Below are 11,840 nucleotides of genomic sequence, written 5' to 3' on the forward strand. Positions count from 1 at the left end.
ATCCAACGATGATTGCGCTCGCGCGCTCTGATGATGGATTTAAATGTGGCGATTTGGCTAATTTTCGGTTACGTGGTGCCGACGCGGTAGCCGTAATGGAAGCTAATCAACTAATTATATTGTTTTTCTTTTGCCTCTGCTTTCTTGTTTGCGAAACAATCCATTTATAGGAACCAATGTGGCGTACCGAAAGCCGGTAAATCAATCGTCGGCGACGCGGTCCGGCCCGGCGGGATTTGCCAACGACGGCAAGCCTGGCAACCAGAACCCGGACGGGCAGGAGTGCTCCGAAACGCAAAAGGAGGCGTCCCCCTGGTGGCGAGTAGATCTTCTAACCCCGGAAGCGGTCCGGGTTGTACGAATCACCACCAGGGGATGCTGCGGTCACCAGCCGCTGCAGGATCTGGAGATTCGCGTGGGAAACAGCAGTTCGGACCTGCAGCGGAATCCGCTGTGCGCCTGGTACCCGGGAACCATGGACGAGGGAACGACCAAGAGCTTCACGTGCGCGAGGCCACTCATCGGGCAGTTCGTGACCGTACAGCTCGTCGGCGTCGAGAGCAGCTTGAGCTTGTGCGAGGTGGAGGTGTTCTCGAACGACGAGTTCTCGCCGGATCGGTGCGCGGCGCCGAACCTGAACGCGGACACCATCCTGACGACGTTCGCCAAGACCTGCTACGAGTTCCACATAACGCGAGGCGAGAGCTTCGACAAGGCGCGGCAGGTTTGCCAGTCCCACGGTGAGTACGGTGCAGAATCCATCTCTATTCGGATTTGGGGTTTCATCATAAGAGACTTTTCTAACCTCAAACTCCGTCTTCCAGGTGGCGACCTGCTGCACGACATCCGCGGTGCGACCAACGACTACATCATCTCGGAGCTGGAGCGGCGCAAGACGGACCTCCGGACCCAGCTGGTGTGGATCGGGGCCCAAAAAGAGCCCGGCATTACGGCCCGCACCTGGAAATGGGTGAACGGTAAGGCATCGGCGGCAAAAATGTGCCGTTATATTCAAATGAGGTTAGGGTTGGTGGGAACCAATTAGCATGCGATTCATTTGTCGGGGAGGTTATGAGTCGAGTCATATTTTTGGGCTCATCTCTAGATTTCGCTTTCGCGGCAGCGGCGATCGATACGTCTGGGAACAATGCTGGGAACTTTTCTCACCTCACGCATCGCGTTCGCGTATCTTCTCCACATGTATACGAATCAAATGTGGTGGCGGTTGCGAAAAGCGAAACAATTGAATTGTGCATTCTCTCCATAGTTCATGCTAAATAGTCGGAGCTCAGTCGGAGGGCGTCGGCGGCACCATTTCGGGGAGGTTATCTAATCAAGTGTCTTCCTCAGGTGATACCGTGCTGAAGCCGACATGGGGTAAAGATCAGCCCAACAACTACAACGGCGAGCAAAACTGTGTCGTGCTGGATGGAGGTCGCAGCTGGTTGTGGAACGACGTGGGCTGCAACCTCGACTACCTGAACTTTATCTGTCAGCACAGCCCGCTGAGCTGTGGTTCGCCGGAAGCCCTGGTCAACACGACGATCGTCGGCAAGAACTTTACCATTGGAGCGGCCATTGGGTACCGGTGTCCGGTAGGTCACTCGCTGATCGGTGATGCGCAGCGACTGTGTCAAGAGACCGGTGTCTGGAGCGGGCGACCCCCAACGTGCAAATGTAAGTTAGTGCCGCTAGTCGCCACCAGGTGTCAGTAACGCTTTTCTCCCACTAGATGTCGACTGCGGCGCTCTTCCGGAGATCGACCATGGCGGCATTATCCTGTCGGAACAGCGAACCAGCTTCGGCGTGAAGGCCACCTACACCTGCCACGAGAACTACACGCTGATCGGGAACGAGAACCGAACCTGCCAAGCGGACGGCTGGTCCGGATCGGATCCGAAGTGTTTGGTCGACTGGTGTCCGGAACCTCCACCCATTCAGGGTGGTACGATCAAGGTATCCGGACGACGCGCTGGATCCACCGCGATCTACTCGTGCGAGTACGGGTTTGTGCTCATCGGAGAACCGGTGCTGTCGTGTGGTCTCGGCGGTAACTGGACCGGCAAGACCCCGCTCTGTCGATTCGTTGACTGCGGAATGCCGGCGCGACCGGATCGTGGAAACTTGCTACTGGTGAACGATTCCACTACGGTAGGTTCGATGGTGAGGTACTTCTGTGACGACGACTACTGGTTGGTTGGCCCGTCGGAGCTGTTCTGCACGAAAGATGGAAAGTGGTCCGGAAGTGCACCAGCTTGCGAGCGTAAGTAAACCCCCACCATTCTTCCGGAACAGTTTCTAATACAATTTCTTTGAAGTGATCACCTGTGAGACCCCTCACGTTCCCGCCGGTTCGTTCGTGGTCGGCTACGACTACAACATCCACTCCTCGATCCAGTACCACTGCGATCCGGGACACATCCTGCGCGGTGACGACACCCTCACCTGTCTCGAGTCCGGCCACTGGAGTGGTGACGCTCCCGACTGCGAGTACGTCGACTGTGGCCCCCTCACCCCGATCCCCTTCGGCTCGAACCGATACCTCCAGAACACAACCTACCTCGGATCGGAAGTCCTGTACTCTTGCTCCAACTCGCATCGCCTCGCCGGAACTCCCAAGCGAACCTGCCTCGAAAGCGGCCTCTGGAGCGATGCGTCTCCACGCTGCGAGGAAATCCGCTGTCCGGAACCGACCTTCGCCCCGCACAGCATTCTTAGCGTTACCGGAAACGATCGCATGTACGGCCGAACGCTGATCCGAACGTCGGACGTGGCGGCCAACAGCGTGCAGACGTACAAGATCGGGGCGCTGGCCAAGTACCGTTGCGAGCGGGGATACAAGATCGTCGGGGAACCGCTCATCACGTGCGAGGAGAACGGGCTGTGGAGTGGCGAGATTCCGGAGTGCGTCTGTAAGTTGTAACCTCAATTTCCAAAGCGATCTAGAACTAACTACCCCTAACCCTCCACCAGATGTCGACTGTGGCGTGCCGCCGAGCATGATCAGCGGTCGCGTGACGCTCGCGACCAACGCTACCTACTACGGGGCGGCAGCACTGTACGAGTGCGACGGAAAGCTGGACGGCGTGTCCCGTCGGCTCTGTATGGAGGACGGCAGCTGGAGCCACGAGACGCCGGCTTGCGTGGAGATCACCTGCGAGGAGCCGAACGTGGCGGAGAATCTGGTGGTAAGTGCGGGCGATCGCAAGGTCGGAACGGCGGCGCGTTTCAGCTGTACCAAGGGTCGGTACATGGTCGGCAATGACAGCAGGACCTGTCAGCCGACCGGCCAGTGGACGGGCAAGAATCCGGTGTGCAAGTGTGAGTATTTTGGTTGAGAGGTGAGTCTTCCGGGTTTGAGGTTTGGATCTTTGCTTACAGTGATCGACTGCGGTCGGCCAGCGGACATTGCCAACGGGCGGGTCATCGTGGTCAACGAGTCCACCGTGTACGGAGGATCGGCGGAGTATCACTGCGTGCCGCACTACAACCGGATCGGGCCGTACCTCCGGAAGTGCATGGATGACGGCAAGTGGAGCGGGGAGGAGCCGCGATGTGAACGTAAAGTTTCGGTCGAACCTTCCGAGTGTTCGAAAACTAATACGTTCTCTTTTCAGTGATCGTCAATGACGCCCAGGAGACAAACAGCTTGGGAACGGGAATCGCGATCGGTGCCGCCATCATCGTGATCCTGCTGATTCTGATCGGGGTTCTGTTCCTGCACCGAAACAAGGCCCGTCCGGTGAAGAACACCGAGAACGTGCAGGCGGCGGAACACAAGGACGAACAAAATGCCGCGGTCATGTCGTACTCGTCGTTGGAAAATGGCCGCCACGGCTTTGACCTGCCGAACCGGGGCAACCTGGTGACCTTCAACACGTTCCAGAGCGGTGCGGGTGCCAACGGGCATCCGCCTCCGCCCAGTAGGCTAGCTAGTGTAGGTAACAACAACAACAATAGTTTAAGTAGTAGACACATGAACGGCAACGGGACCGGCGGGGAGAACATCTACGACCAGATCCCGAGCGAGCAGTTTTACGACGCACCGTACGAGATGCGAAGCAACGACGAGGTATACGAGCCGGAACCGACGGGCCGGACGAACGTCATTACCATCAACGGGGTTAGTGTTCGGTAGATCTTAGGTAAACAAACGACTATTTGGTTATTTAGTTTGTATGGATCAATTTATCGGCAGTTTGACAGTTTGCCTGTCAGACAATATGTTACCTCCATGTTGTTAGACTTTGAACAGTTCTTAATCGAGGAGAGTTCAAGATCGATCAACATTAAGGTAAGGTCTGACGCGTTAACTGTCAAAACGAAGCTTGTGAAGGATCCCGATAAAATGGTTAATAGACCTTTTTACCAATAAAGTGCTTCATTTGACAGTTGCTACTTGAAACCTACGTTACCTCGTAATGAAGAGTAACCTTGAGCCAAGGTAACGTTTCAATCGACAACTGTCAAAGTAAGTACACCAAAAAGGATCAATAGCTTCGTAGAAAGACACGTTCCAAAAAGACTTTTTTTTTTAATGCTAGTGAGAATGAAAAAACGGAAATTTTAAAATTTTGAACAAAAACATCACTTTTATTTATTAGGCCCTTTTCCGACGCTGACTTGGTCCACCTCCGGAAAGAGTCACCTTTGTCGGCGTGCTTCACTTGACTGTCAAATGAAGCACGCCGACAAATGGGGGCTTCAAGATGTTTTGGAGCTTCACTCTCCGTGCAAGCAAACTACCCAGTACAAGCGAGTTTCAAGCAAGTTTTCTCGATCGGCAAGAAAATTTGGCTTGGCAAAATTACTGCAAAGCACGAGGGATTCGCTCCAAAATTACGACGAGTGTTTTAACCTTACTTTCCTTTAACTCCAACAAACGTGGAATCCGTAAATATTTGAATTTGACATTTGCTGAAGGGGTGAAGAAAAGTGAGGTCAGAGCGCCATCATTCCGAAGGTGGACGCTGCTTATTGTGTAAATATTTCCCTTTTTCTTAAAACAAACTACGAAACAAAACAAAAAATCTTTGAACCAGCCAAACAGGCTCGTGACACGATCGCACTGAAGACATCACCGCGCAATTGGATTAGGAAATTATAACAAATAAAAAAAATACTCTTGAAAAGAGCTACGTAGTACTTTGTACATATTAAAGTAACATTTATGAATAAATTTGTGACTAATTTGATTTGCATTCCGAAATTCCCAAATTCTAACCTCAAAATTGTCACTTTTGACAGCTGTCATCCAGTGTTAGTAGTTCTGCAACCTCACCACGCGCGACTTCTTGATCGCCTCCCGGCAGATCGGGCAAATCTGCCGCTCGTCCAGCCAGTTCAGGATGCAAACCCAGCAGAACAGGTGACCACATTGGGTGGCACTCAGGTCTACGGCCTGCTCCATGCAGAGGGCGCACTTGCGCTCCGAGGAGTGGTTCGGTCTTTCGCCACCGCTTGCTGATGGCGCTGCACGTTTGATAGCTGCGTTGGCGGCGTCCGCTTTGCTCTTTTTGCGCTGTTCCACCATTTTGACGATTAGGGAAAGGACTAACTGTAGCAGGGTGACCACTCCCAGGATCCGGAAGCCGTAGATCGAGTGGTTCTCTTTGAGCCAGTTCCGGATGAGGACCTAAAATGAAGTTTTCGTAACATCGTTCGACAATCCTAACCTCAACTTACGTAGTTGATTCCCGTCAGTCGCTTCGAAATGTGATACTTTCCGCTGTAGATGTAGAACAAGCTGGTGTGGAAGCCTCGCACGTACGGAACGATGAACTTTAGCCCGTCCAGCATCCGGTTCAAGTTTTCCTTAGCTTCCGGCAGTATCTCCTCGCTGCGATCGATTTCCGTTTGTAACCGGGTTAGAATCCGATCGACCACGTGCTCGCCACCGTATTCCAGCAGAATGGCAAAAATTTGCAACTGAAAAGTAACTCGTTGTAGACCCTTGCATGGTTGCGCTTCATTTGACAGTTGGTTACCCCAATGTTGATTGGCCTTGAACTAACTCAATGTCAATTAACATTGAGGTAACGTTTCAATTCCTAAAACTTACGGCCTTATTCGGCAGCATCACGTAGTTGGAGTCGACCTGGATGATTCCAGTGTACTCTTCGCCCAGTGTTTGCAGGTTGTTCACGATGGCATAGTGGTGGTAGAGGATTTCGGCAATCAGTTTGCACAAGTGCTGGTACTTGAACCAGTTCCTTTGGCTTACGAGGAGCAAGATTTCGCTGAGCTGACCCCGAATTTCATCGATGTAGCTCTGATCCTTCTGGATCGTCCGGATGATCTCGGCCTGGCCGGCATGGGCGTGGTATAGCGACATTGCTGGAACTGGGGATTTTGTCAAATTATGAAAGTCGACAGATTCTGAGACGCCAAATGGGAGCAACCCAGTTACGAAGTTCTGACCGGATTCTGGCAATGGAGCGACGGATTCGAGTTGTAGAAATGACAAGTCTCCCATAATCTGCTCGAATGGAAGTGCTCCATTCTTGCTGGATTCCGGAAGTAATGTTAGAGCCATTTTCGTGACTGGATAAATCTTTTGAAGTCAGAAATGCAGTCGGCTAATTATGAGAACTTTTTAGAAAAGTTGTTTTTAGAGTAGGGTGTTTTTGAAGAGCCGGAGTTGAAGTCAATGTCGATATCATGAAATGTTTGAGTCAGAGTCGCTAAAATTTCTCATGTTTTGGGGTAATTTTTATTACTTTTTGTGCAACATATACTACAAAAGTTGAGTTGAAATCATTCAGAACCAAGGGATTGGAAACTCTTAGATCTATAAGTATTATGTTAACCAGTATATCAAAATATATGTTACCTTTACCAATCGCCAGTATACTTACCAATATACTGAGAGTACTAACAGTTTATTGCTGTTCGGTAAGTATACTAACAAGTATACTGGAATACTAGCTGGAATATCGTTAGTATACTCAGTATTCCTAAGTAATATTAGAGTTCCCAGCCCCTTTTTCAGAACACATCTGGCCGACGACCTAATTGGGTCCTAAAATGAAGTTTAAATTTGTGATATCATTGCTCATAACGATAAAGCTTATTTTTCTGAGTACAATGACCCTTTGAACGAGCACAAAGGATTTAAAATGGATTTTTAATTAAATTAAAAAAAATAGCTTCATGGTCCTTCTTGACAGAAAAGGTCCTACTTGACAGCTCGTTCCAAGGGGACCATAGCACGGACGAACGGACATTACACGGGGTTTCAAAAAGTGAAGCAGGTTTTCTTTTACTTCTTCTTGGCGAAAACCAGCGCAAGCGAGATCGCTTATGTCAAAATCTTCGCGCCACGTGGTTTAAAACGTAAACAAAGCCAGCTGATGAAGCAAACTCTTGGGCATTTTTTGAAATGGTCGTATGAATTTATATTAAAAATACCATTTCGATAATTTTTTCGGCAACTTTAGAGTCCATGATAAATTACATAGAATCATAAAGACAATCTTAATGCCAAAAAATTGTTTCTAGTACCATACTAATGCTAAATGTTTTAATTTATTATTGCATAAGACATTTTGAGAAATCATGCTTAATCACGCGATGCTACTTCGACAACTTGAATGTAGATGGCGCAAGTGATAGTTTGCTTCAGAAATTTGAAGAAAATTTGTTCCTGGTGTTATGTCCGTTCGTCCGTGACCATAGTTAATCAATCGAAAAAATGTTGGCTTGTCAATATTTTTTTGCTTTAAAATTAAAAAAAGTGATTAGAAATGGTTTTTGATCGTGCTTTTTACCGTTGTACATAAAAATTTACATAAGGGGTCGTGCATAAACCACGTGGCCTTTTTTTGGAGAATTTTTGACCCCCCCTCCCCCTCATGGTTTTTCGTGGTTTCACGCCAACCCCCTTTCCCTATATGGCCACGTGGCTTTTTCCTCCAAGGTGAAAAATCTTTTAAAAAAAACAAAATAACTATAGATTTCAAAAATGTTTATGCACAAATGATGTACAGTCAGTGGTGGTGACTTTTGGTCAAAAAACGATATTACTGTTGTTATTTTAACACAATAAAAACATTTCAAATTATATCGAAATAAATATTGTTGGGAATGCTCCTGAATTTACCAACATTTTCCCAGAATATGGCTAGTATAATCACACCGTTCATAAATGCCAATCGTTTTAAAATTAACTCAAACTCACCCTTTAGAGGGGGTGACATTGGGTCAAACAGAAAACATTTTAATTTGTGTAGGTGCTGTAACACCATTAAAACCAATTTAATAATATATAAAAAAAAACAGAAATTCACTTAAAAATGTGAAAAAGTATGATATCACAAAGTTTAAGGTAAATAATAACAGTATAACAATTTACTGAAATGGTACAGAAAGTAAAAAATACTCTCAACAAAACAAGCAACTTAGTAAAACATATGTATTCAAAATTATGGAATTGCAGTGCAATTAATTGCATCCAGAATAAATATGCTTTAAGAATTAAAGCTATTTTGATATATAAACAGCATTCATGATTTAATTTAAATGCGCTTTAAAATATTTTCTTAAAATCGAAATTAATTAAATAGAAAAGTTTTGTTCAGGAAAAAATATTTTCATTTTATTTTAAGGAAAATATCTAGTTATGAAAGCTCTAGTTAATATTTATTTTATTCAAACATTCATAAAAATCCAAACTAAAGCAACTTTTCTTTTTAATTAAGCATGATTGATTCCAATGATTCAGTGTGTCCAAAAAAGTCGATTTTTTTCTCCATACAAGAATCAGAGACAGGGACAAACATTCAATATTACGACCTTTTGAAATGTTAGTCTTATTTTTTTGAAAATATTGATTTCGAAAAGATCGGAAAATTTCACGAAAGTTTTATTTATAAACATTGAAAATCGCACCATTAGTTGCTGAGATATCGACATAAAGAAATTTTGGGTTGTTTGGGTAGTAAACATCCATTTTTCTGTTTTAAAATCTTTGCATGGCAATATCTTAGCAACAAAGCAACAAAGAATTTTCTCAGCATTTCAAAAATATTTTTTTTCAAAATTAGGCAAACATGGGCACTATTTTTTTAAATTAATAACTGCAACTAATTTTTAAAAAAGTTACCTAAAAATAGCTATAACTTGAAAACGGTGCACTTTATGAAAATTTCACTAAGGTACTTTTAGATTGCAAATTCGATTTTACATCGAAAAATAAAATTGAAATTAAGTTGCGGTCTATACTTCGATTTTTTTTAATCAGTATTGATTCAAAAATTCATAACTCAAACAACAATGTTTTGCCCGTTCTGAAAATTTCTGAAAAGTTGGCAAAATTAAAAAAAATAAAAATAGTGTTTTTTTGCAAATCAAAATCAGCAAAGTAAATTACCATTTATCATTTTTTCCAGTGTAGTCCTTATCCATACCTACAACTTTGCCGAAGACCAAAAATTTCTTCAAAAGATACAGATTTTTTTAATTTTCATTGCTGCCAAATTTGTATGGAAAACTATATGGACAAACTAATGATGCAAAATGGCTTGGGCACCAAAAAAGGTTTCAGACGGATTAAAAAAATCACCGATTTCACCGATTTTGTATAGAATTGCTCGAAAATCGATTCGTATCTTTGGAAAAGTTGTAGACAACGCGCTAAAAATCATTATTTTAGTCATGGACATCCAAATTGTTTAAGTCTAACTCTTACTTTAAATTGATTTTGCTATCGACTACGTGTTTTGATAAATTTAAAAAAGATTCAATATCTTTGAAATTATTAACACTGGGACGCCCAACGCATGTCCCACGGATGCCAAAGCCTCCCTAAATCGTTGGAACGGTAACTTCATCTCACAGGTTTTCGGGCTTGTCTCCGCGGATTTTCGGGCGATTTTTTTACTAGAGTAAACAAAAGTTGGAACGACGTTTTTGATCGCATAAATTTCAGATTTGATCATATCGAGTTCTGCAAAGTTTAAGGATCATCACTCAATTCACTCAAAAAAAAATGTCCCGGTTTGTTGAGTTATGCCCGAGAACCAGCGAGTTGAAAGTACCGTTCCATCTTTTTTAATGAATTTTATTCATGTTGTTCTTGACGGCATTGTATTGAAATTTATTTCACAAATTGATATCGGCATTTGAAAATTAAGTAACTCTTTAAAACTTAAATTATTTTAATGTGTGTGAAGCTCGTTTTTTTCTCTAAAAATCTAAAATGTTTGCCCATGTTTCTCTTTGGCTCAAGAGATGGTCCCTATTAACATAAAAAAAAATACCTACAACTTTGACGATGGATAGTAAACTGTATTTTATGAAATGTTATGTAATATAACAATCCGAATTGTGTAACCCATGAAATAAGGAATATATTTTAGACCAAAATATTCATCAAATTTTTTGGTGAATCTTAAAGTATGTATCGTTCGTTTTTTCGTTACTGGTAATTTTTTAAATGTTAGACGTTTCACTTGCAAATGAGGTAGTGAAACTGATATTTTGCGCGATAATCCTAAAATTGGGGTTTTTAGTTTCTTTGAACTTAAAAATATTGCATGAGAGAGGAGATACAAGATATCTTGAGTTTGTTTTAAGTGTCAAAAGGAAATCTTTCGATTAAGATTCTTCGATCACTTATAGGACCAGCTACGATAATTAGCTTAGATCTGAGATTTTGAAATATTTTTTTTCGCAGAGAATCATTTTTAGACACTTCATTTATAATACATATTTAGTTTCTTGCCTTGTTACGAAAATCTTATAAAATTTTCAGCAATATTTATTTTTTAAGTTGTTCCAAAATAGAATTATCGAAGACTACATCTACTTTCAATGCAAATTTGCAAGCACATTTTTAGCTACTTAATACCATCAACAAAAAAATTAAATTGTGTTTGCATTTTGGTACGCATTTTTTAGGGTATATTAACTTTGGATACTGTCACTTTATTTTTTAACAGCTTTTAAACTTTTGCAAAACGTAGTTACATGAGTATTAAAAAGTGTACATTCAATTACAGGCTCTAAGTATTAATATATATATAATTCAATATTGAATTGGAAAATATTATGACATTGAAATATAAGTAATAATTTTAAACACAATAATTGTATGGTTTTAAAGTGTAACAAAAAATGTATGCATATAAGTAAATTCAAAGCGCGTTTTTTTTTTTGTTTTTTTTTTTTAAGAAAAGATTTTTTTTAAAGGCCACGTGGTCAGCCGTCGACCCCCCCCCCCTCCCCTCCATGGCTTTTCATGGTTTTTTTCGGTCGGATTTCGGACCCCCTCCCCCTAAGAAGACCACGTGGTTTATGCACGACCCTAAAGGCTTTAGTACCCAATTTGAAGTTATATACTTCAGCCCATTTTAACCCACATTCCTCCTTTTTAGAAATTAAAGACGCCATCTGTGTTTCAAAATACTTAACAACAAATAAAAACAAAAGCGATGTTTCGGCATGTAGCATGTAAAAACGTCGACAAAAATGCATGATTTTATATGTTAATGATTCACTTACCTGATTATCGTCTATGTTAAACTGATCAATCGCAATTTAAGAGCGGATTCACTCGAAAATGTAGAAAAACTGTCACGGATTTTAGTTTCAACTTGTTTACATTCAGTACATTTTGACAGTTCGTAAAAATCAGGCAGTGCTGCCATGTTTGATGTACTCAAAATCTCTCTCAATTTGGTAATCGATTTAACTTCTCAAAACACAAGAAAATGGACTTTTTGTTTTTTAATAAATCAACGATATTCTTTGTTTTGATATGTTTTGTTAGTTTCGGATGAAGCTTCGCCGGAACAAACGATGAAAAGACAAATTTTATAAGTTTTTTTGTTTCAAACAAA

At 43.1% G+C, this 11,840-nt stretch overlaps 2 protein-coding genes across 8 annotated transcripts in view; one reads left to right on the forward strand and one right to left on the reverse strand.

The window, feature by feature from the left end:
• LOC119766105 (sushi, von Willebrand factor type A, EGF and pentraxin domain-containing protein 1) overlaps positions 1–4,178 on the forward strand; it is a 58,799-nt gene extending 54,621 nt beyond the window's left edge. For all 4 annotated transcript variants that reach the window (XM_038250499.1, XM_038250503.1, XM_038250513.1 and 1 more), the window contains 8 exons: positions 171–740; positions 825–977; positions 1,351–1,677; positions 1,733–2,263; positions 2,319–2,912; positions 2,974–3,321; positions 3,382–3,561; positions 3,618–4,178. In XM_038250499.1, the coding sequence (XP_038106427.1) occupies positions 171–740; positions 825–977; positions 1,351–1,677; positions 1,733–2,263; positions 2,319–2,912; positions 2,974–3,321; positions 3,382–3,561; positions 3,618–4,138 (3,224 nt within the window). In that variant the 3' untranslated portion in view covers positions 4,139–4,178. The remainder of the gene's footprint in view (positions 1–170; positions 741–824; positions 978–1,350; positions 1,678–1,732; positions 2,264–2,318; positions 2,913–2,973; positions 3,322–3,381; positions 3,562–3,617) is intronic.
• Positions 4,179–4,564: 386 nt separating this feature from the next.
• LOC119766120 (peroxisome biogenesis factor 10) lies at positions 4,565–11,658 on the reverse strand. Of its 4 annotated transcripts, XM_038250522.1 has the most exons (5): positions 11,503–11,658; positions 6,858–7,021; positions 6,062–6,342; positions 5,686–5,928; positions 4,565–5,635 (listed from the first exon to the last, which is right to left on the reverse strand). In XM_038250522.1, the coding sequence occupies exons 3-5, from the start codon at positions 6,332–6,334 to the stop codon at positions 5,261–5,263; spliced, it is 891 nt and encodes a 296-aa protein (XP_038106450.1). In that variant the 5' UTR covers positions 6,335–6,342; positions 6,858–7,021; positions 11,503–11,658; the 3' UTR covers positions 4,565–5,260. The 4 variants fall into 4 exon arrangements, with proteins under 4 accessions (XP_038106450.1, XP_038106454.1, XP_038106458.1 ...); XM_038250526.1 differs by lacking the exon at positions 6,858–7,021 and having other exon boundaries at positions 11,503–11,641; XM_038250530.1 differs by lacking the exon at positions 6,858–7,021 and having other exon boundaries at positions 6,062–6,336; positions 11,503–11,635.
• Between the last annotated feature and the right edge of the window lie 182 nt (positions 11,659–11,840).

This window comes from Culex quinquefasciatus, chromosome 1 (assembly GCF_015732765.1).
Source record: "Culex quinquefasciatus strain JHB chromosome 1, VPISU_Cqui_1.0_pri_paternal, whole genome shotgun sequence".
In the NCBI taxonomy this organism is placed as follows: domain Eukaryota; kingdom Metazoa; phylum Arthropoda; class Insecta; order Diptera; family Culicidae; genus Culex; species Culex quinquefasciatus.